The sequence below is a fragment of the Falco rusticolus genome, chromosome 6, assembly GCF_015220075.1.
Source record: "Falco rusticolus isolate bFalRus1 chromosome 6, bFalRus1.pri, whole genome shotgun sequence".
Classification (NCBI taxonomy): domain Eukaryota; kingdom Metazoa; phylum Chordata; class Aves; order Falconiformes; family Falconidae; genus Falco; species Falco rusticolus.
In genome coordinates this window covers 8281117-8306472 of record NC_051192.1, presented here as the reverse complement: position 1 = coordinate 8306472, position 25356 = coordinate 8281117, and the positions used below count along the sequence as shown (strand labels likewise).

The window sequence follows — 25356 nt, the reverse complement described above, 5'->3', positions numbered from 1 at the left end:
AATATTTGAAAACAAACTAATTTTCACTACTAAATTTTATAGTAGCTGGTGTTTTGATTTCATTCATACAAAAGGTAATGTGTGTGTGACCTCTGTAGATCAACATAGTTCTGCTTTTTATGTCTGCAAGTAAAAGCAGACTTGGTTGTTCTCCATGGAGAGAGAAATCTCATGGTTGCTTTTGTGACTATTTTTGTCCTCCAAACTTAAGTACCTGCATTTGTGTGTTTCATGAAGTTGTGGTAGTTTTCTGGAAATTATACAATACAGTTTAAAAATAACACCCTTGGTAAGGCAGGCCATGTCTGCAGGGGCTGAGTGTGAAACCTCTGCACTTGAATTATTGTAAACTTTCAAAATCCATTGTAATTGTCCATGTTTTCAAAAGGTGTTGTTTCTCACTGTAGTTACAAGTAGGAGCAGATGCCATTTTGCTAGTATCCTTGCTGTGTGAAGTCTCTTCAGTTACTTCATCCTAAAGAGTGTTCTCACAACCTCCTGCCTGTGAGAAATGCATGTTCCTTGTCCCTGGCATAGATAATCTGTGTAAGAACTGTTTATCATGGCATGAATTCCAGTAGTAGAAGTTTTTGCTTGATATTGCCTACATTTACTGTCACACAGCTTCCTTTACATCGTGTCAATTTTTTCAGGAAGAATGTCTAACAGGTGAGTCCCAACATAAAATTATGTACTCATAAAATGTTAAATATAGTAATAACTATTAGGCAAATTTTACCTTTATGTTTAGATCTTTTTTTGGGATGCATTTATGAGCAGAGTCTAGCAAAATATTGCTTCTAATCAAGCAATGCTTTGCATCTTCACGAACACCTGGGATAAGAATATTGAACTCAGCAACATGTATAAAATTAATGGGAGTTGGACATCCAAATTTCTAAGGCAGTAGTGAAAATCTCAGATGCAGTGTTTACTTAGATGGCTTAGCAGTTGTTTTGGAAAATGCTTTGTTGATAAGTGTTTTTTTTTTAAAAATTACTATTACAGACGTTTACAGCCTGGTGCAATTCCCACCTGAGGAAAGCAGGCACACAGATTGAGAACATTGAGGAGGACTTCAGGAACGGCCTCAAACTGATGCTCCTCTTGGAAGTTATCTCAGGTTGGCTAAAATAAAGTTTGCTCTTTATTTACAGCACACTAAATGAAACACACTTAAAAGAACAAAAATTGTTAACAATTCAAAACAGAGAATACAAACTCTAAGTAAGCTGAAAAGTGAGAGATAAAACACACTGTAAAACAAAAGAGAGGGAAAAAAAGCTCCAAAATCTTCTGTTTTGTGCTTGTGTTCCCGGATACCACAGTGGTATCAATGGATCACTGGCATCACAGTGTTGTTGGACAAACCAAATACATTGAGGACCTGTCTTAATCCCTAACAATTAAAAAGGCTTTACACTTAGTTTACAAATTAATTCTACTCCACTTTTATACTAAAAGTTTGGGTTTTTTAAAATTGCTTTATTGGAGCAAGCAATGCTTTCAAAAGTGAGTGCCTAAAGCAAAACTAGATCAATATTTAGTCACAAGAAATATTTCTTATTTTTCAGAAAAGTGGAAGATCCAAGAACTCTTTTTGACTAACTGATGTAAACTCATTATGTCACCTGTTTTACGTGTTATTCAGAGGCGCAGTTGCCAAGGTATACTTAGAATGCCCCTGAATTAGAAGGGAATAGCTCAAGTTACAGACACACAATAAAGGTGAAAAAGGGCAAGACGATTTTTAAGACAATTTAAATTTTTGCTGGAAATCTCAGTGGGGAAAGAAGGTCTTCAAATGATCACTCTTCATGAAATGGAGAGTCATATTTTCAGAAATTATTGTGATCAATTGAAAAGATAAATTCATTCAAACACATCAGCCTATGCTCTGAAATCTGCTGCTCTGCTGTACTGGATGAGGTTGTGGAAAGCCATTGTTCTTGGTCAGGTGTGGAAGGATGCTCGGGCTAATCTGCTGGATAGAGTCCAGCCTCTTACAGTCAGGCAGGTAAGGGTGATGAGCTCTGGGAACATCCTGCCTTCTTAACATTCAGCTACTGTACCACAGACAGCAGCAATGAACCAGAAGTTGAGCAGGAGGAAGCACTCTACATATCTTCCAGACGTTTAGGGCAAACATAAAAATTTTAATCTGGTTTTACTGCTGTATCAGGAAGATCTAAGTCAGATGTTTCAATTTTTGTATTTTCTCTTCAGTGTTTTGTTCAAAGCTATTTGACATTCTTTCAGAAAAATCCTTGTTAAAATAACTGCTAACTTTTAGACAGTGTTCAGGGCACATTCACTCTTGAGTTCTATCACAGGCGTAGGTAACAATAACCATGTTAAATTTATTATTCTGCAGGAGAAAGACTACCGAAACCAGACAGAGGGAAGATGCGCTTCCATAAAATTGCGAATGTCAACAAAGCTCTGGATTATATTGCCAGCAAAGGAGTGAAACTTGTGTCAATTGGTGCAGAAGGTATGTGACAGAGCTTGACAATGAACCTTACTTAGATCCTAGGCATTCACACTGCAAAAACGTCTGCCAGAGACCCTTGGCCAAGTAACACAGGCTGTTCTCTATATATGGGTGCCTCAAAAATCCCTCAATATAGATTTCTGACCTATATCTGTGAAAAGATGGGAGGTGGAAATTGGTGGGCATGTGGGGAGGGATTGGGGTATAAATGGGCTGTAAGATTAGTTTATCTCCAAGGTTAAATTGAATTGTCTGTGTTTCAGTGGGTGTTCAGATAATGACTTCTTCCTTCAGTGTTATGTTTTTCCTATACATTATTAAAAATAAGTCCTTTAGAAATCAGGTTGGATTCTAGGGTGTGCTTTATCCAGTCTGGGATCTTTTTTTTATCTTCAGGAGATGTTATTCAGACAAGACAAAGGCTGACATCACTGCCAGGTGGCTGGGATCTATTCCTATTTTATTATGAGACTGGCTGTGGATGGCAGCTGTGTTTCTAAAATTCAGATGTAGAGTTAAGGGAGTGATCAAAAGAAATTACGGTAGCTCAGGAGAGACTGAACATATGAAGAAAGTGGGGTGGGATGTTATTTACTAAAGCAATAACTTTGTTATTGTTCTGCTGTTCGGTTAGTTAAATACGCACACGCAGTTGGCTAGCTAAATGCTGATGTAAACTGGGCAAAAGAAGGCAGGCTCTCACTGCAAGTGAACCTGTGCCTCCTGTGAGATTCAATTTTTTAAGAAGGACAAAGGTCTGTCTAGAACTAGATGCTCCATGGACATATTTGCATAAGGCTTTGCACAGCTGTTACTACGCAAAGGAGCGATGTGGCTAGCATGATACCCAACTACTTTTGATTTCATAGCCTCAGTGATGTGCTGTCCATGCCGGGGGCAGCCTTTAACATGTCCTTATAGCAAAACTCTGGCTGTAACCTCAATATTATGGTGAGAAGCACTAGCTATATTCTACTCACACTGCTAGGACTTTTTAGATGGGTTTATGAGCCTTCTCTTCCTGTTTTCTGATTTCCCCAGGCTTATATATATCCTTATTCTGGCTTCCAAACCTTAACCTCAGGGAGCTTACTGTAATTGGGCTGGACCAGGAAAATGCATTAGGTGGGGTAGGGGCATCTGTAGAAATAATGGAGAGATCTATCAGCATTCATTGATTCCACAAGTTTGACCTAACCTGCTTGGTTCCTCAAGTATAATTCACCAAATGTATTTGATTTCTAGATCTAGCACTCCAAAATCCCAAGAATTGAGTGTTCTCTGGGCAGAGCATTTGTTTTAACTCACCTTTTATTCATTTGAGACTGAACTGGGTGGGCCATCTGAGTCCAAATCCACACCCATCTATCTTTAGGCATGTAACAGAGACCTTTTGGGGGGACTATACCATCAGTGTGGAGAAACGGGCAATTCCTAAAGCTACTTCAGATCTCAGAAGAGCTCCACTGCATTTCAGAGGTGCCTAGTTCCCCCCATCAGTTGTACGGGCAGTCAGGGGCAGCTGGGCCCTTTGCTCAATTAAATGAAGCGGGCTGGAAAAATATGCCGCTACCTTAAACCTCTGCAGTTAAGGTTATTCTGAGAGCATCATGGCATTGAACAGACAGCAGAGGGTACTGAAGAGACAATTTATGTGTGGCAATGAAAATTAAGAATACAGAAGCCTGTATGATAGGTGGTGCAGAAATACTGAGAGTACAGAGTGTGGAGCAAATGAATGGTAGTTTCTGTCATGTCATGCTGGGACTCTGAGGCTTCCCGGTGAAAATAAGAGTGTAGCAAAAGGCATGTCTTGTGAGATGGGGGGGTCATTCTCTGTGATCACAGTTTGCACAATGCACTAATGTTTGCACACCCAGGTTCTTCAAGCAAGGCTGGAGTATTTAAACGACCATTCATCAGCTCATACCTGCCCCTGAAAGGAGCTGGCCAGCTCTCTGCATTCCCATCTCCCTCATTTTGCCCTGCTTATTGCACTGGTTCCTGCCAGGGTGCTCAGACTGGAGCAGTGCTTGAGCACTTTCTGTATCACCTGAAGGCAAAGCACCTGGGATAGCTCTAAAACCATTTCAACTAACCCTGCTGTTCTCCTTGGCAGCAACTTGCAGGAGTTTAGATGTTCTGTGATAATAGGTAATTCCCTCTGGGAGGGAGGCTAATCAAGAGGAAGGGACCTCTTCCAGCTTCTCAGCCAGTTGTTGCAAGGTGATGTCTGTCCATGAACTCAGTATTTCTTCCTGCATGTAACAGCAGGCCATAGTTAGTAAGCCAGATTAAGGTGATGTTCTTGGCTGTGCTGCAGGGTTTTATTGCTGTTTCTGGAATTCTTGATCTGTCAAATGGAGGACTTAAAAGCAAAAATTCATTCATTAGCATTAAAAATAAAGTTTTAAATTCTTGGATGGAAGCACAGGAGAGAAATCCACTGCTACAGTCGTAGCTTAGATGCAGAGAGGAGCCTGTCATTGTAAGACATTGCAGTATGTCAGCTATGGCTACTAGCACACATTAGATTACACGCATGTGGGCGGGAGCAGATAGATTTGTGTGCCTTCCACTCCTACTCTAAACAGGCTGAACACAAAGGCAGCTCTGGCCCAGACGTGCTTAGTGCCCTGTTAAGTTTACCACATCCCATCTGCTAAATTTGTTATCTAAGGCACAGTGCCGTGCTGATGTAGCAATGCAACATCACATCTGACTGGGTATCATTTCACAGTGTGGGACCTCTGGCACCAGGACGTGTTTAAAGAGCCGTGGTGTCCCCCTCGTCCTGCATACTTGCTCCCACACTTTACAGCCCTACCCTATCACTTGGGCTGACAACTGTTTCTGTAGCTATGCTGGAGACTGGATCAGTAATCTGATCTGCTTTTAAACCACACTTCACCTCTTTTATTTCTTTTGTTGCATTTTTCAGCGTTGTTGACTGGGCAGTCATAGCATGAAGATGGAATGAATGCCAGCAAGGAGGCAGAGCACAGGCTCCTTAAGCTTGTATTGTTATCAAAGTCCTTAACCCCTTAACTCACTGCCCCTGTATGTGAGCATGGGGCGTATGGGCTTGTCTGCACCCATCTGTTTTGTCATTCTCTGAGTTACATGGATGCTTGGAATACTTTTTAATTTCCAAAGCATGAAAGTTTTGTATTGAAGTCTGCTGAGGATCATGTTTTATTAGCTGACATGCTGAGTGGTGAAGAGCATGTAGGCCCGAGGGGACCAACTGGCATTTTAAATGGGGCCTCCAAACAAAGATTAAACTGTGATTCCTGTGAGACATCAGCACAAAGTTCAATTTAATACTTTTAAGGGGCCAGGGATATTCTTTAAAGCCATCATTATTGTTCTGAGGATGACTTCCTTGGGCTGTCTGTGGAGCTGGAAGAGAGAGGTGATCACCTTTAGCTGCGATGCTGAGCCAAAACCAAATTTACCTACTCTGATCTGTCTTGTAGAAGAGTCTTTCTCTCCATTGGTGATGAAATGAGACTAGAGAATCACGAAGGTAAAGCAAAAGCTGTGAAAGTAGTCCTTATGAGCCATTCACAGTCCAGGAGTTAGAAGCTTTCCCTTAAGTTTTAAATAAGTGCAATAACTCCATTTGCAAGGTAATTGCATCCCTAATGAAATGAGCCGAGGTACAGAAAACCACAGAAGATAACTATCCTGTTAATAGGAAACACTTCTGTATTGCTTTTCTGGGGAGGGGAAGAAATATTAAAGACCAAATGATCTATGAATCTGCTACAAGAAGGTTAGAATAAATAAAAAAATCCAAAGCAGAATAAAAAAAAAGAAACTAAAACGTTTGAGAACTTGCCACGCTGTTTTGCTTAGCTTTTCCCCTAGGCAGTTTTTATTTTTTCCCCTTCCCTTTCCCATCTCTCCTTTCCTGTTCTCATAGGTCAGCAAGACTTTTTTTCCCCAGAGAGCTGTAGCTTTGCATATGTAGGAACTATAGGTGTAGGAACTATATTCCTCCCAGAGCAAACAGGCAGTGTGAAGAAAATAATGAAGTCTTCTATTGTCCTGTAGAGGAAAATGATAGGAATGAATCAGTAGTTTTTTCATCACTGATACCTTTCAACATTTAACAGCTTTGTTTTCCTTCTGTTTATATATTTTTTTCTTGTCTTTTATATATGTCTTTTTTTTTTTGTATTTTATGCTAGCAGTAGATAATCAGAAACCAAAGCTGGCAAATAGCTTAAAAACTCTCCTGAGGCACAACACAGAAAATTCCCTCTCTTGCTCTTTCATTCTGTCTGTATGTACTTACAGATATGTAAATCAAAATAACGATGTAGTGATTATGCAAATCCAGGAATTGATTGCCTGACAATCAGCAATGCCTCCTGAGTATTTAAATTCATTTAATTTGCATTTGAAGAAATTCTTCTTTACCGTATGTACATATCAGACATCTGATCAAAATACAGTGAAATACTTGACAGAGGAGAAGGTAGCTACATGCCTTAATTGCCATTTGTTCTTTTTTGGCTGAAAGAGTTTACTTTTGAGATTTGAAGAGACTTGAAGTCTTTCAAGGCCAATAAGATAGTAATAATTCATGGAAGGCAGGCAAAGTGAGGTAAGAATTCTGGAAAATTGGTGTAGAACCCAAAGGGGAAAGCAGAAAAATAGTCATTCATATATGAACTTGGATTATTGCACTAGCAAAGGAAGTGTGGACTAGTGATGGGTGACATCTCCTCTATCACATTTGTTAATTCCATAGGTTCAAATGACAGCTTGTGTCACATACTACTACAATTTAACATGTATCTCAAGTCTTGGAGCTAGCAGCTGCTTTGTTCCGTAAAAGTTGCCCCTGGATTCTGGCAACCTCTAAGCAGCAGAGTGACTGTGTTTTCTGTTGGCACCTCTTCTGGCACTTGATGTTAAATGAAGGAAATTCCTTCTGCTGCAAGTTCCTCCTGCTCCACCCCAGCACACCAGTGGGCCCCCGGGCAGCCACAGCTGCTCCACTTTTTGAGGAAGGCTGGAGGTGACTTTCAAGTAGGGGAGCAGCTGGTGCCTTCCCTGCTCCACTGCTCCTTTGGTGTGAGGCCACTGGAAAAGCAGTCTGCAGTGGCCCTATCTCATTGTCCCACCTCCTCCCCTTCAAGCGCTGGACCCTCCTTACAGACTTGCTATGTTCCTCTGAGTCTCTCGTCACAATTTTCAACATTATCACCACCCTTAAGTGGTCTCGCAATACTTTTTTTTGCTGTCCAGAAGTTTAAGTGGTATCACTGTTCGTATTACAGTGTAGGAGCACTGGATTCTGACTTGGCTTGTGGAAGGGACTCCCATGTGTGTGTGAGCAGGGAAAGCACCTTCCTACCACCCTGTGCTGTAGGTAGACTCAAGCAGCCGAAACAAATTGAAACCCCAGAGGGAAAAAAAGTCCCATTTTATATTAAAGATGCATAATTGTGCGTAGGCATCAGAGCTGTAAAACTTTACAGCCTCACGGCCACGTTTGAGAACTGCTTGGCAGCAGGCTACGTGGCTTAGTCTCGGGAGGTGCTGTGTCTCTTGAGCTGTTCTACATATCTAGTCTGTGCTGGCGCTACAGGTAAAATTGTCAAAAAGGTCTAAATAGTATAGAGGAATTTCTGAGTACCATTTTATTAAAAAATAACGCTGTTAATATCCTGTAGTTTCTTAAAGTGTAGGGTAAGACCATATTTTTTTCCAGTTCCTTTGTATTTGAAAACAGTAAGGCTGATATTGTTCAAACTTTAAAGTATTTCCCCTCAGGCTCTGTCCAAAAAAATCAGCCTAAAAGGTAAAGATTTGAGACAGTTACAACTGCCTGGAGAGAAGCCTTTTGGCGTGGAAGGGCTGAAGTGACCTTAACCTCAGTAATCTTCACTCCTACTGCCAGGGTAGCACAAGCATGAGTTTGTTGAAAAATGAACCCAGGTGAACTCTGTGTAGATAAAGAATTACAGTAGAAATATAATAAATGTATGAATGTATTAACAATATATTATTTGTAGAAATATATGATTAAAATAAGAGAAAATGGAAAGCACATTATAAATACTACTACTGTCTCTCTTTTCACCTTAGAAATTGTTGACGGCAATGTGAAGATGACACTGGGTATGATCTGGACTATCATCCTTCGCTTTGCTATTCAGGATATTTCAGTGGAAGGTAATAGTAATGCAACTATGTTAAATAATTAGGAAATTTTTTTAAGGACATTTTTATAGGAGTTGTGCACAAGTGAGATGAGTGTTTTAAAAATAAGTATTTTTTCACAGAAAATGATACTACAAGTTCCCTACCTGGTGACAAAATCAATTTCTGGAGGGAAAAAGTAATACCTCTTCTTACCCTGACAGAGACATCGAGCCAGCTTTCTAAATGCAGAAGTTCTGGGAGTGTCTCTCAGTTATAGCGATAGAAACATGCCTGTGTTTCTGAGATTCGGTAGCCTGAAACTGTGCTGTGCCCTGTACTTTGGTCCTTGTTCCAACATACTTTTTTAATCCTGTCCTTTTCCCACATTCTTCGCAAATATTATCTGATTATATCCCTCTTCTTTCTATCACTTCTTTTTCCCCCACTACTTCATTTTTTTTCTTGTTATCTTTCACTTGGTAACCAGCTCCAAAAAGTGCGTTGTAGTTACAGTACTCTTTAAATCAAATCTGTGCTGTGAAAAGTCTAGAATCATAGAAACAGATCTCAGTTTTCAACAAAAGTGGAGTCAATTCAAGCTCTGCATGCTGTCCTGCCCATAATTTGTGTTTAAATGTGGACCTAACGGTATATTTGATCTTTTCTGTCCTTTATTTACGCATTCGGATGCTCATAGGGTTCAGATAATGAGGGTATTTCTTCAGCACTTACACCTCCCCATAAGCAAATGGACTGATACTGCAAGCGTATTTCATGTAGGCACCAACACAATCTTTTATGTCTAGTTCTAATATATTTGTATCGGGTGGTTTTCCCCAAATGTACATTCTGCTGTCCAACCAGTATAATTTCTTAAACTTCTAATTATCCCAGAATTACTGTGCAGGCAGAGTTGTTTCTAGTCTGAGTTGTTTCAGGCGAGCTGACCTCCATGTCCTAATGGAGCCCCATTAGTTCATTTGTATGAATATATTTTAGGATGAAATGTTTATGCCAGCCAGGTTTGGGTAGCTGAACAGCATTTAAGATGACAAGAAATAAATTACTTGAGCACTTTTTAGATTTTTCCTTTTTTTAATGCCTTCTGTCTTTTACAGAGACCTCTGCCAAAGAAGGGCTGCTGCTGTGGTGTCAAAGGAAAACTGCTCCTTACAGAAATGTGAACATTCAGAACTTCCATCTTAGGTAAACTTACATTATTTCAAGGATAGAAGCAGTCTAAAATATTTTAGGTCAAATTTTTCCCACAGTTGTGTAGGTATATATTCATGTGAATTTAACTCTTCACTGTTAACTAGACTTTTTTCAAATTCTCATGCTCTGTCCTCAGAGTCTTATTTTCATTAGCGTTTTGCATTATTTACCATGACTTCCATAGTTACCACTTAAAAAAAATAATCCCTACTTGATACAAAATGACCATATTACATTATTAGAGGTCCTTGGTATATAGGAATACCTAGTAGTGCAGCACAGTCCCTTGGCAAATGACTGTTCGAATGAGAGCGGCTGAGCTATAGACTATTCCTGGCAAAATTACCCATGTTTTGAGCATGCAAAGATCTCATTATGGTGAATCAGGTGTTATTATTTTGTGACATAGCTATAAATAGGGAGCCAAAACCACACTCGGTACATAACAGCAGCACTTTAAACACGTTTGTTTTCAGAATTGGGATCATTATGTAAGTTGGAAAATTTAGTGAAGCTCCAGCCTTGCGGTGCTGTGTTTTCATTAAAGGTTAGAACGGGAGTTCCAGGCCATACACAGGCTGCCTGGTTTGGGGATTTGAGTGGGCTAGTTCCTGTAGCTCTGTTGGTGACCCACCTCATAAACCCACATGACTCGCCATTTGCACTTTCTAACCATGTGATCTCGCCTTCCCTGAAATCCTTGGAGTACTTACACCAGGAGCTCTGTATTACAGTGTTTTGGTGTTTTGAATTCCTTCTTAATGTGCAGCACCTAAAGCACATGTGGTGATAGAGAAGATATGGTTCAACATGCATTCACAGATAAAAACCATTTGTTTGATTTAGTCCCCCTATTGTCTTTAAGAGTTCTGAAATTTGTAACGTGTTATTTTCCTTGTATATATAGAGATATATTTCAGTAGACCTTGATATGAATGCATGGTATACTGTAAATTACAGTATCAGAATCTTAGTGTGTACACATACATATGCTGGTCTGATACATGGTGTGGGGAAACATCTTGAATGGAAGTACCTTGATTAATGTTTGAGTTGATCGGCTCTTACAGTACTACTTTACAGTAGGCTCTCCAGACCATTTTAGCCCATACCTTTTGGAAAAAAACGCTTTTTTTATGTTGGTGCTCATTTTGATTCAGTTTTATGTTCTAGATGATTTTATATGCCAATTTTATATGCCAGTTTTATATGCCAATTTTATATGCCAATGTATGTATATTCTCCTTAATTATATTACATTTTTATTAGCGATAATTCTGTTATTTGAAGGACTACCCAGGCATCTCAGTGAAAGGGATTGTAACAGAATTAGCATGCTTAGTATCACACAACCACTGCACAGAATAAGACCTCAGACCCACAATCCCAGTGATTGCATAAAGTGTTTACATAAAGTATATTTCAGAATAATTGCTTCTGGCGGAAAGGAACCTCTCATCGTCGTTCCAAATAGATGTTATTTGTAGCTCCGTTCATTGGCTGATCTTGCCTTGAAAGGTAGTGGGCCTGAAGTGACACAGAAGTGCAAACTCAGATCAAAACTGTCATATGTGTGAAGTGGTTTAAATAAACCAAGCTGATTTATGACTTCTTACTTCTGTAAGCACAACATGGTTGTGCCATTAAGACTGTCTCAAATAACTGACACAGAAAAGCCAATTCCTTCAGCAAATTCAAGTAATTGCAGGTTTGCTCTCTCTTTTATTTTTTCGCAATCATACTGTAAGTGTAATAGGAGATTATGCACTTTCATTGATGAATGTGTACTCTGAGCTACCCTGTAACATTCTGCACAAATTAAGCAACTGAAATCAGGGACTGCTGCATGTCATGTACACTGCCTAGAAAGTATTATGAAGTCCTGAAGTGTGTGTGGACTCTAGAGTAAAGATACAAACTACAGGGAGAAGAGCACAGTAACGGGAAAGCTCAGAGAGATGAGAGCTGGCAGAACGCAAGTGTCAGAATTTGACAAGAGATTTCCTGCTTCATTGTAAGCCTTGAGCAAGGATCAAACTGTAGAATACCATGACTTTATTAACTATTTTTTTTCCCTTCTATTTTTTGTTGTAAAGCTGGAAAGATGGCCTTGGATTATGTGCACTTATCCACAGACACCGACCTGATCTTATTGACTACTCCAAGCTAAATAAGGTCATCAGTCTGGGTGGTACAGCATGCTGTCCTGCAATGATTTGGCTCACTTCTGGTTTGCTTAGCATGTTTTCTAAAAGACAAGCTGAGGAGTGCATACTAATTCTGACTGGCTTTCTAAGCTCCCTCCAAAAAAAAGTGATATGGAGGAAAGGACCTCATGACTGTCCTGTGTCCTTTCTCCTTCCCATTACAACAACTTCGGCAATTAATTGCGAATAATCTAGTTCTCAGCTGCCAGGCAGTTGATGAAGTCTTTTACACTGCCCAATACGGATATTAAATCAGATACATCGGAATTCTCCATTCACCACTGACAGTATTGTACAGACCATCCTGTTTTGTATTTGGTCTAAATGACCATAGTTTGCTGAGCAGTAAACAATGTGATGATTAATCCTAAGATTCCTTAGAACAAACACTGCCCGTGGTAACCGGGAGTATGCAATAAGTTACTAGTCTTACATAGAAAATATTCACCAATTCTTAGATTATACTTCTACCTATACCTCCAGACAAGTGGAAACAAAACTGGTACCCTGACTTCCTTGGATAGTACCTCATGGGGATTACGAAACTATTTTATTACAGTGTGCTACTCTTGGCAAATGCACGTTTCTAAAGGATGCCAGCCACTTTGGTTTGAAAGTGAGGAATGAGGAGCAAGTAATAATGTCAAAATTTCAGGATATCATTACTGAAGAATAAAACCTGGAAAGAAAGTAGAATGTTGTTTCATGTTAGCGCTCTATACATACATACCATTTCCTGCTCTATGCAATGAATGCATCTTGAGGTCTCACGTAAACACCAGTGAAACAGAAAACTTAATCACGGTTTTAATTTGATGAGTGCAACTTTTCGTTGATGAGAGAGACTGGTAAATCATGGACTGTATTTTCCATTCCATGCCCTTCCATTCCAAATTGATTTTAGTAATGGAATCAACTGTTATCAGAAAGTCTTTGATGAGGGAAAAAATAAATGAATGAAATGAAAGTATTTGAAAGCTTAGTCTGCTTTACATATATGTTAAATTTATGCTGGGGTCCCCAAGGTATGCAGTGATAAAAATTAAATTGACTTACTCGTAAACACATAGGATTTTAATTTAGGCAGTTGTTAAGACAACTGCAGGTCTGAAACAAAGGGCAAAATATTACCCATCAATGCCAACGCGTTCTCTAATTCTATATACAGTCTTTCCTAAGGATAAACACATTCGTGGAATGACTAAGCTACCTGTCTCTGTGTACATGTGCTTAAGCATGGCACAAACAGAAGTTACTTTGATCGAGTTTGTGCTTTGAAAAGTGGTGCATAGTACTAAAGAACTTCACAGTCTGACCATGCTATATGTGAGTGCTAAGGAAAGGGAACAGAACATAAGCAGATCTGCCTCAGCACTACTATTTCCCTCTTAGAGGTTTCCAAAATAAGAACAGGTCAGGTTTCAAACAGGCTGAGCTGTGGCACGTAAAGCACATGCAGAAAAAACCTAAAATAGATCTTGCTTTTCTGACCTGGCTGTGTTTGATTGACTGCTCATTTTGGTTACATTAACAGCTGTCTTGGTGTCTTGTTTCTTGGCTTCTTATCTCCTGCATGCTGTCTTTTCCTCTTCTCACCAACGTGCTTTGTGTGAACTTGTAGCTGGAAGGATGGCCTTGCTTTCAACGCCCTTATCCATAGACACAGGCCTGATCTTCTTGACTATGACAAGTTAGATGAGGTATTTCTCTAGCTGTAGCAGAGATTTTTAGTTACTGTGGCTTCTAGTTTTTTGTTTTTTTAAAGCATGAGTGATGGAGAACTCCAATTATTCAGAAGTTGCTGTGATTTTAAATAAATCCTTTGCCAGTGGAGCACTAATTAGTCATGGACTTAGTATCAAGCACACCAAATAGGAGGTGCTCATCACTCATCCCTAAGCGAAGTGTTTTAACCTAGTCAATAGGTCTCGCTTAGATTTAGTGTATTTTTGTCCCATTTAATTCCAGTAAGAGTTTTTGTATACACATTCAGTAAATGTATTACACACAGTGTCTTGTGTAATAGCAAAAATATGTTCATGGGGTTTAAATATTGTCCACATTTTAAGTTTCTCTTAATGTCAATGCTGCACAAAACTGCTAAATGATGATAGAGTGAGAACTTATGATTGGGGACTTTGTATTCTGTTATACTCAAAATATTTAAAAATGTTTAAAAATGTAAACTGTTCTTCATAACTCATTTTATTGGACATGCAGCTTTTAAAGGAAAGGCTATCTAGTATGATATGTTTATAGAAAGATCTGTCATGGCACTACTATTCATGATACCTGGCATATATATGTGGATGAGGAACAGATTTCTGTGAAACTCAAATAATTGTTGTAATTCCATAGTAAGTAATCTTACTAAGTTCATTTCAAAGTAACAAAAGAAGTGTGCTTGAGACTAGATCACTTAATAGGAGATGCTTGTATTCACATGGAAGCCCTGGAAATTCCATCCAGAATGCCTGTTAACATTTTTTCAGTGCTCTCCAGCATCTCTAACTTTGCTCTTCTGTGTCCTGTTTTCCCAGCCTATCTCTGTAGCTATTGGCATTGTTCAGAGTGGCTATGATCATTTAGCAGTTTATGAATACGTGAAAATAATGACGGCATTAATGGCATGAACTGCCATTTCACAGAGGGGGGTTTCTCTCCACGCTGATACAGAAGGCTGCTCTTAAGAGCAGCCCTAATGTGACACACTCCTGCATTGTCCGTAATAGCTATCTGTAGCGTAAGACGTCACATGTATGCTGTTTATCTGAACTGTGCTCACTGCTTTCTTTCTCTTTCCTTCAAAAAACCAAAATCAAAATCTCAAACCAGATGAAGTTCTGGAATTTCCACAGCTCTAAAATTAATTTTATAGAGGCTTTACAGTTTTGTCTGTCCAAGCCAAAACTGGGAAGTTTTGCTCCTTCTGGGGAACTGTTCTTCTGTCTGTGCTTGCTTCTTCTTATGCACGCACCTGACCAACAGGGAACTCAGTAGAATTTATATCATTGTAATATAATGTATAGTAGGTATAAAACGTGCAGGACTAACTTTGTGATGAACAGTTTAGTATAGCCTGCTGGGCCAGTGGCCTTGGCTGTATGTATTACTGCTGTACTTCATTCAGAATTAGCTCAGAACTGTGAGTATACACTATCTATGTTCCCCTCCAGAATATATTTGCAGCACTCCTAGTGGTACATAATAGCTTATTAATGTATAAGTATAGCAACATGTAATGTACGTATAGCAGTAGATAGACCAAAAGTTCATATACCTAGAACCTGTGTTTTGAACAGTTGTGGGTCCAGTTTACAGTTTGGGAAAACAGTAAGTTGTAGTATACCTGCTGTAGTCTTGCTTCAAGGAAAAACTTCTGTCTTTGACTCATATTTTCTTGTTTAATGCAGGATGACCCCATAGGAAATATCAACCTTGCCATGGAAATTGCTGAAAAACATTTGGATATCCCTAAGATGCTGGATGCAGAAGGTGAGAGTTACATCTTACTGAAGTTTGTGTCACTCATAAGCAGGACACAAACTTCTTTTGTTTTGTATCTAGCAAATTTTCAACATTCCATTCACATGAATCATAATGGAGCAACCTGCTTTGTTTTCGAATGTCTTCCTTCTTGCTCCCCTTGTATTGAATAGTTTCACTCACTTCATTCCTTGCTTCGTTCCTTGTTTGTTATTGTTTGTATTTATTATACTACTTTGGAATGTAAGCTCAGCACATGGCCCCACTGTGATAATTGAGGTGAAATGCAGGATCAAAAGATAATCCTTGCATTTAAGAAATTAAAATCTGAGTCTAGTAAAGGGAAAAAACAACTGTTAGCAGCTGGAAGCTTATTCACTTTCTTAAAATGTTTAAGTGAGAGGGGCAGAAATAGAAATAGAAGTACAGAACTTTCAAAATATACTAACAACATGCCTCCTATGAAAGAAAGTGAGGTTGAGAGAAGCTTTGGTTTTTGTTATTTGTAAACATTTGCAGTGGTAGTTTTAACAAGTAGCTTCATGTTTGGTTTCTTTTGTTGACAAATAACAACAAAATATTTGTTAAAGTTCCTGAATTTCTTCTCAATAACCAGACTCTTGTACTCCAGACAAAAAATGGTGCCAAAATACTGGAATTTGCCTACACTAGTTTAAAGCATTCTTCTGCAAGTATGCAGACTCTGCTCTGGTGGCATGTCACTAGAGCGGTGCTAAGATGGGAATCACCCAGAACACTGAAACTGACCGTGTCTGCTCCTCTTGAAGCCTTTGGTAGGAAAGTTAGGTCAATACGGGATGATTTGGAAAATCCAGGTTGTAACCTCTTCCTTGAAGAGGTTACTTGGTTTCACCTTCATGCTTCAAAAAGAAATTGGTTTTGTCTTTTGAATTGTAATTCCCCTTTCATGTACCGCTTAGTTATTTTGCTCTGAAATTCTCTGCAAGGAACAAACAGAAGTTCTACCTCCTTACCATTGAACAGCTCCTACTATCACTCTCCTTTCCTAATTTTTTTCTATTCACATACAATGTAAGAATATTTTTTTTTTTTTGCCTCACTGCATTTTCTGCACATTCTAGCCCTTATCTTACCATTCTCCTTCTTGGCGGGGGAGGGGTAAATGAAATCGTGCTTCTTCTAATGCCTTCCAAGTATTGATCATCACTGTTTACTCTCTTGATTTCCACTGTGTTCTCTGTGGAAACTTTGCAAAGTTTTGTCCACAGCTGTGTGAAGTAGATGTAAAATCAGTAAATACGTTGGTCCTGAACTTAGAAATCTCACTGTTAATGTTAGAAGTTGTCACCTCATTCCTGGGTCTTTTCACACCGCTACCTTCCTGCTCCATAGATTGGCAGGAACCTTGTAGCTTGCAGTAGCATCATTCATCACTCAGCCCTAATTGGTGTGAAACCACCTTTTTCTGCCTTTCTCTGTTAAGTTTTGAAAAGGTCCATTTTTACCAATGTACCCATACCTTGATTGCACCTCCTTTATATTTTCACTCTTTCCTGCTGTAATAGAGACAAAGCTATCAGCCAGCCAAGCCAAACTCTCCTGTGATTTGTGCTATTAACAAAAAGACAGACTGGCACGAGGATTGCAAAACTGTTACTACCCAAGCTTTTCTTAGCACAAAATGTATTTCTGGACTGCAGGAGTTCTACAGGTTTCCAATGTATGTCAATACCCTGTCAGTCACGGGGACCCTGTATGCCCATACACTGTAAGCATGCCTGCTTTGCGAGACTGTCAGTGGCTGTGTTTAACTCTGGGTTGATTCTAGTGATTTAGATGAATTTGCTTTGGAGCGACAGTGAAGCTGAACCCAGAAGATCTGCCAGCCATGCCATCTGCTACAAAGTTTCCACAAACCAGAAGCTGCAATACCCTTCTGTACAGTCTCAGCCTTCATGTGTTTTGCCATTTCAGGGAGAATTACATACTTTGCATTTACTGGAAAGCTTCCTAAAGCTTAGGCAGCTTTGCACTGGTACCAGTAAACAGGTGCAACCTGAATAATGGTGTATTTATTTTGAAACCTTACAACACTGAGGTGGCATCATCAGTATAACCTGATGGAAGTACCTTGCGAGATTTGCTGAGCAGTTAACCCTCTTCTCTCTACACAGATGTAGTAAACACTGCCAGACCTGATGAAAGAGCCATTATGACTTATGTTTCCTGTTACTACCATGCATTTGCTGGTGCTCAGAAGGTGAGACTGTAGAAGATGGATCAGATCTCATCCTTCACCTTCTGTCTTGTTTCTTTCAGCAGTTTTTCCTCTTCTGATCTTTTCCTCACTAGTTACTAGGACAGCATCTTAGAGCTGAGCTCATTTTCTGTTGCTTGATTTTCTCTGTGAGCCACTGTCTCGGTAGAGCCAGTAGTAGTCTATCCATTTGTTCCATAGAAACAAACCTTCCTGTCTCATCTTTCTGTATATTTACTAATAATATCCAGTAGGTTTTTGACAGCTGGTTACTGAATGGGATAGAGGACATTATTCTCTTTAATTGAACTTGTGTGCATTTGTTTGAAGCACCTTTAAAAATGCAAGATGAAAATAAGCTCATAGTGAAAAACCAATTTCATCAGGAGACCGCCATGTCTTTTCTCCCTGCTGGATATTATTCCTGCTACAGATGTCAAAGTCATCATATCAGACGCTCAGAAAATAAACCCTTCTCTTGTGCTTTCAGGATTGTTTTTAAAATGTTAAATGCTTAATGGTAAGTACAAACAGCAACATAAAATGTTGCTGCTATGCAAAACAGACACAGAAACACACACAGACATCTCAGAAGAACTCTGGAATCATGTCCTAATGAAAAGAAGGAAAAATGTAAAAAGCAGTTCAGAGCTGGACATACTTCAGGTATTAGTAATATAAAGAATACTGATATATAATGCTAAAGTTATAACTAACCCACATGCAACTTCCAGAGAACATCTCCCCAGATCAAAATGCAGTCTGACTTTCCTGTGTCTTAGTCAAAAAAACATTCTAAGTCACCAAACATATGTGTGCCAGTTTTTAAGCAGATAGTCCTAGTAAAATTAAGGTTGCTCCCCCTGTGACAATATTGCAGAATCAAGCTTATTAAAAAAATTCCACCTTTTTATAAGAGCTTATGTTGAATTTCTAGCTTACGTTTTTTTCTGTCAGCACCCATCAATCTAACACTAAATTTATTACAGCTTTGTAGAGTTTCTAGACTACAGGACTATGGACAAGAGAACAATCAGAATGACATTACGTTGTGCTTTTATTTATTCATCCTGTTTGCTACTCCTCGACTCTTTTGTTTTGTTTTGTTTTTTTCTTTTAATTTTTCCCCGCCTCTTGTAGATATTGTGAACACTCCCAAACCTGATGAGAGAGCTATCATGACATATGTGTCCTGCTTCTACCATGCTTTTGCTGGAGCAGAGCAGGTATAAATCAACTGTCCCTTCAGGTTGCTGTGTTTTTGATTGGTTGTTTCACATTTCCACTAGTTTATTAAAAAAAACTGATTTAGTACTTTGTGGTTTTAATTAACAATTGCAAATATTACTTGAGCACTAATACTCATTTTTAACCAACACTTGAACCTGTTTTAGTTAAATGTTGTGTAGCAACTTGAACTCCAATGGACATTCCTGTTTCTAATTTTGGGTCTTTATTTGGTGTTTGTAAAGATTATTTCAGAAAAACTATTTGAATATACTGTGAAGTGCAGTTATTGCTTGTTGCTACATCAACATCTTATGCATTTTCTGCATAAAAGAAAGTTTGACTTTTGGAGATGGAGACTATTTTAGACTTATGCTGAGTAGTAATTTAGGGCTGGATTGGCAAAGATGCCGAAAAATGCAGAAAGGCACAGAAGACATCCAACACATTATTTGTGCCCAGTTCCTGCTGAAGCAAACAGCATTATTTGTGGATCAAAGTACTAGTATAAAAGGCAAGAACATCAGCAGCAAATCTGTCATACAGGATAGGATTCTCACAAGCATGTCATTTTCCACTGTTCTGCTTCATACATTTCTAGCCTACAAATGCCAACTCACATGAAAAAAAATAATAAAGAACCCTTAAAGTAGTTGATAGTTCTCCATCCTCAGGATTTTATTTCCCTTCCTGTCTGGTAGGCCCCCTCCGCTGTGTCACCGCACAGCTGTGCTGTTGCACCCTCTTGCTTTTGGGTATGAAGGTTTGGCTATTCATGCAAAAGGGGGATTCCAAATACTCTATAACATAGAAGTCTACACAGATATTTACGTGATTGGGTATACTCCAGACTCACATTTGTATGAAAGTAAAGATCTGTGACGTCAGACTACTAATGTAAATTTTAAATACGGTAGAGCTATAAAGTGCCTTCACAAAGAAATTTGGCTGGAGGCATGAAAAGATTTGCTGTCAGTGGTTGAGTTGCATGTATTCTCAAGGGTATATATGCATATGATGTGTAGATACAGAGTGGTTTGGGACTCCTGCATCACATGCAGTGTATTTCCAGTGTGGCTAACAAATCTAATACTTTTTTGGTGTGATTAAAAAAAATAACCTAGTAGGTTAACTTTAAGAATGGCCTAAGATGTCTTTGAAAACCAAAGTTTTATTGGAAAACTACAATGGCAGTGTGAAATTCCCCTTTGTAAAATAAAGCTTCACTGCAACAAGGTGACTTCTGTGCTGATCTGTGCCTTATTCAGGCCATTGGAATCCGTGACTGCAGAAGGAGGGTAAATATATAAGTAACCTAGGAGCACAAATCAACAATTATAAAACAACGTGATTTGTATTTGCAGCAGACACATTCTCTTTCTCCAAGCCTGTACCTGTCTCAGAATGTGTTTACGAATATGTCCTGTTTATTTGCTGTGTTTTACAGGCTGAGACTGCAGCTAACCGGATCTGTAAGGTGCTTGCTGTGAATCAAGAAAATGAGAGGTTGATGGAAGAGTATGAGAGACTAGCAAGTGAGGTAAAGACAGCTGCATCTGTATTGTGGTGACAGTTATGTTCATGAGATGCTGAAATCTGAAAGAGTCATGGACTCTCTGCAAGACAGCAAAGTGAAGACACTAGGAGGGTAAATCTCACAGTCGCAGGGTAGAAAGCCGAATTGCCCAAGATCTCAAGGTTCAGGTGACTCCTTTGCCACAGACTTCCCGTGTGACCTCCAGCAAGTCACCAAGTCTCGTTAATGTGCCAGAAACGTTGTTTTGAGGACTGTCACTGGTCTGCCTCAAGACCAAGCTTGCTGTCTCTGTAATCTCCAAACACAGCCATCCTTGACCAAATGTGGAGCATACAGGATCCTGTCACTCCAGGCAAGCCTGTCGGCTGCTTTGTGTACGGCAAAGCAGACCTGGACAGGGTCTGCCAGGGTGTTTGCAGTGCACCTGTGAACACAGGCAGCAAATGAATGAAGAGGGGGGCACATTGCGCTCCTCCTGTCTTTTCCTGGTCAATGGGAAATTTGTTGTCAGGACTCCCGATGTGTAGTGCACAAGTGAAAGCCGCCTTGTCTTTAACACATAAGCTGCAAAAACATACTGAGATAATAGACACAAAGACAGTGCTACGTTGGCAGTGACAGACTTCTGAGTGAAGGTTTTTACGTGACCCGAGTGACTTGGCTGGTATGTGTCCTGATCTCATAACTATGACTGCTTGAGACATCAAGACCAATACTTTTGAAAGTGGCAAGTGATTTTGGGGTAACTCAGGTTTTTAGTAATTAGCTAGAGACACCTTACAGGTGTGCTCATCTTCCTGAAAATCAGGGTATTTCTAGAAATGCCTAGAATATCCGGGCAAATTAGTTGAAAAAAATACTGTTCAGCTTTGAAAATCTTGTGCTTACTTGCCATTAAGGTACTGATACCAGCTGAAGTCAGTAATATTAAAATGGAGCAAACTTAATTAGGGTTTGTGCATTCAATATGATCTTTTTTTTTTGGTTGCTTTTTCATTGCCTTTATTGCAATTGTTTGCATTGGTTTGAAAGCTTTTAGAATGGATTCGCCGGACGATTCCTTGGCTGGAAAACAGGACCCCAGAAAAAACAATGCAGGCTATGCAGAAGAAGTTAGAGGATTTCCGGGACTACCGCCGCAAACACAAACCTCCTAAAGTCCAAGAGAAATGTCAACTGGAGATCAATTTCAACACCCTGCAGACAAAACTGAGAATCAGCAATCGACCAGCTTTCATGCCATCAGAGGGCAAAATGGTTTCAGTAAGTAAAGGAGACATCAATATTCTGTTCTCCGTTTTATCAATGTTCTCACAAAAGTGTTAATGTGAAAGATTGAAACATAATTTGAAGTCATCCTCAGAAACTTCTGTTTGTTGCACTCTGTCAATACCAAACCACTGTTTTTACACATTCTCTTTCATTCTAGAATCTTGCTTTCTCTTAAGCATGCTCCTGCCTCTTTGAAGGCTTTCCCCAAGAGCAAATTGTTTGCAGACAATACAGACGATACAGAGCTTCCTTTGGGAGCATTATCAATACTTCTTTATCAGTGAGGCTAATTGTTATTTATTTAAGCAAAACTCACAGTGGTTTCTCTGACATTTTGGTCATCAGATTTGCAGAAACAGATATTGCTCAATATGTGTTTTTGCTTTTTCTACTTTTTCAAATTAAATTTTCCTTTTTCTTGTGTCTGTGAAGATAAGAATAGTCAGTACCAAGAATTCTTACCTGCTGATAAGTATTGTGAGTTAACTGTGGGTCAAAATATTTCCTGTGAAATATAGCAAACCTGTTTCTGAACTCTGTTCTGTCATTGTATTTTGGTTGCCCGGATTTGATAAACAGATGATTGCCCTGTCTGAAAAGAGCTATTGTCTGCTCCTCACACGCAGAAGATAAGGGCCCTGTTACTTCATTTTCCTAATGATGCCTTTGAGCTTCTGAGGAAGCTCACAAAACTTTGTGCACCACAGCAAGTGAAATTCATTTGTATTCCAGATAAAACATGCACCGAATCCTCTTGATACTTATTATTTTGCTATTGTCAACTTCTGAGAGCAAAGCACTTTTATTCTGATAACAGATAGGTATGTCATAAAAGAACATGCACATTATAAAATGGGAGGTAAAAGCAATATATTGTGAAGACACTGAATGTGTAGCTATGCTTGGAAGCCATTTGTGTAAGGGTTCCTTTATGAACCCCCCTGAACAGGGCGTGCTATTGGAAGCAGAAGTCTGGGCTACAAGACTTCCTGAGCTGTCCGACATTTTCTGTGATTCTGTGATTTTACAAAATTGGAGCATAAAAACTTCTTTTTGGAGCAAAATTCCGAATGAATCAGAAATCTGCAAATTTGAATAAAAGGAGATTATAGTTTCATTGCTCTCTCCTATGTATTCTCTTCACAGGATATTGCCGGCGCTTGGCAGAGACTTGAACAAGCTGAGAAAGGCTATGAAGAGTGGCTGCTGAATGAAATTCGAAGACTGGAGAGGCTTGAACACTTGGCTGAGAAATTTAGGCAGAAGGCTTCCACTCATGAGCAGTGGGCATATGGTGAGCAGAGATGGCTTTTAACATTTTTCATGTTTTAATGTTTAAAGTTGAATTGTCAGTGCTGGATATTTGCCAGCCATAAGCTCGCTCAGAAGTAGTTTGGACAGTTTTACAAACCTAAAATAATGACACATAAAATTGCAGGTTCTGTTGACTATAGTCATGATCCTAACTTGTAGGCATGTTGCTAATTAAATGTAACTGTAAATATCATACTCTTGAGGTAGTGAGTCAAACTTCATGGGAATATTCAGTGTTTGAATAGAGGTCATTACTGCTAATAGATTCCTATATATTTGTACACCAGCAATTCAACCAGGAGCAGTGACACCACTGGTTAAGTATGAAATTATTAAGAGTTATTCTGAGTTGATTATCATTTGGTCATCATGAGGTTTTGAATAGTCCACATAAATGCCGTGATAACGGACTCATTTCTTCTTTGCTCCATACCCTGGATTACACCCCATTTACAGTTCTGTTTTGTAATGGCAGCCTAACTTTACAAGTCGTTGTAACAGCTATAGGACCATACACTGGCATGCAGTTTTGTTGGGGACCGTTAAACACGAATCTGCCCTATCACCCTATTGTTTGCCCTGACAATAGTCTTCTTGTTTCTGCCATGCTCCTGGCTTTTTCCAGCTAGAATCTTTTCATACTGTGAAAGTAAACCAGAATCCATCCCGTAACACAGTTGCTGGAAGCATACAAGGCTGTAGATGGCTGCCAAGCAGGTACTGGAAGTGAAACTACAGCGTTTATCAGCCCCTGAGAGCCTATTTTCCGAATATAAACTATCATGGTGACATGTTATGGCTGTTATGCAGGGAAAAACTTCACATAAGCTGGTAGCAAGTGGAACAATGGTCCCTTCTGGCTCTAGAATTCACAGAGCTGTATAATGCTATGTGGTGAGCTGCAGTGGTAGGGGCTGTCTGTGTACGTTCAGTTGTCCCAACGCAGGAGCTACTGAGGAGTAATATTTCGGGTTCTGATTTCCTCTTTGCTTTTCTACCTTTTTGTAAATAGGTTGGCATTTTCCACTTAAAATGCAGTGTGTGATACAAAAGGCAGCCACCCAACTCAGGTTTTTGTTGTTTTGTTTTTTTTTTTAAGTGCTGAAATGAATAATGAATTGAAGGCAGAACATGAAAAAGAATAACAGATCATTAGTAAGAGTGAAGCTGAGCATAGCAGTGCAATTTCTGGTTTCATGTCTACTCTATGAAAGACTTATCACAATAGCTTACAGCCCTATTTTTTACCATTATACCATTTTTATGCCAGTTTCTCAAGCAATGCAATACTTGCTATTTTAGACCAGTATGAACAGCCTATGCAAAAATCAAGGAATTACTGAGAGGTCTTTAAAAATATAAATTTCTAATTAATACTGTTTTGCTGACCATTTGCTACTGATTTCAATGCGGGCAGGACTTCATCTCATACATGCGATTTTCACCACCGTGCCTCAGTTCAAAATGTTGATTAAATTTGCAGTTGTTCTAACCAATAAATGAGTAAAAAATGACTATTTTAATTTCCTCTTTCAGGCAAAGAGCAGATCTTACTTCAGAAGGACTATGAATCTGCTTCTCTGACAGAAGTCCGCGCCATGTTAAGGAAACATGAAGCTTTTGAGAGCGATTTGGCTGCTCACCAGGACAGGGTGGAACAGATCGCTGCCATTGCCCAGGAGCTGAAGTATGTTCCATTTAAAGGCTTGCAGCTGCTGACATTTAACTTTGCGATAAACTCTTTCCAATGAATTTGATAGTGTCATAGGTACCAACGTAAGCATTCCAGAGATAGCTTCATAAGTATATTATCTGAGCTGGTCACTGAGACCTTTCCCTCATCTCCCCCTTACCCCCAACCAAATATGGATATTGAACTGACCAAAATTATTTGAAAACTCACATTTTAAAATCGACTTGACAGTAATCTTTCAGCATTAGCTCTACTGATGAGTCCATTGTGTGTTGATGGGAATCCTGGAGGTGTTTATTTCTCAGTTCATATGGTCTGCTGATAGGTACTGGCTATGAGTTGTTGAACTTAGAAAATTCACTTACACAATTTACAGATCAAGCATCTTCACTTTAAAATCAAGTATTTTCCCACAAACATATTGATCTTTTCAAAAAGCTTCACATCCCTAAATTATCTCTGTAGTAGTGGGCAGTGGACTGACTTTTCTGAAGATTTAGTTGTCTATAG

General features: G+C 39.2%; 1 protein-coding gene across 8 annotated transcripts in view; it reads left to right on the top strand.

The window, feature by feature from the left end:
• Positions 1 to 25356, top strand: part of ACTN2 (actinin alpha 2) — a 69784-nt gene that overhangs the window by 23877 nt on the left and 20551 nt on the right. For 3 of the 8 annotated variants that reach the window (XM_037392749.1, XM_037392751.1, XM_037392745.1), the window contains exons 2-12: positions 1009 to 1123; positions 2375 to 2494; positions 8600 to 8686; positions 9775 to 9862; positions 11968 to 12046; positions 15492 to 15573; positions 17721 to 17806; positions 20478 to 20570; positions 21600 to 21830; positions 22986 to 23133; positions 24690 to 24840. In XM_037392749.1, the coding sequence (XP_037248646.1) occupies positions 1009 to 1123; positions 2375 to 2494; positions 8600 to 8686; positions 9775 to 9862; positions 11968 to 12046; positions 15492 to 15573; positions 17721 to 17806; positions 20478 to 20570; positions 21600 to 21830; positions 22986 to 23133; positions 24690 to 24840 (1280 nt within the window). Of the gene's footprint in view, positions 1 to 1008; positions 1124 to 2374; positions 2495 to 8599; positions 8687 to 9774; positions 9863 to 11967; positions 12047 to 13699; positions 13779 to 15491; positions 15574 to 17720; positions 17807 to 18943; positions 19030 to 20477; positions 20571 to 21599; positions 21831 to 22985; positions 23134 to 24689; positions 24841 to 25356 lie in introns of all 8 variants that reach the window. The other 5 variants (XM_037392748.1, XM_037392743.1, XM_037392750.1 and 2 more) reach the window with 3 other exon arrangements.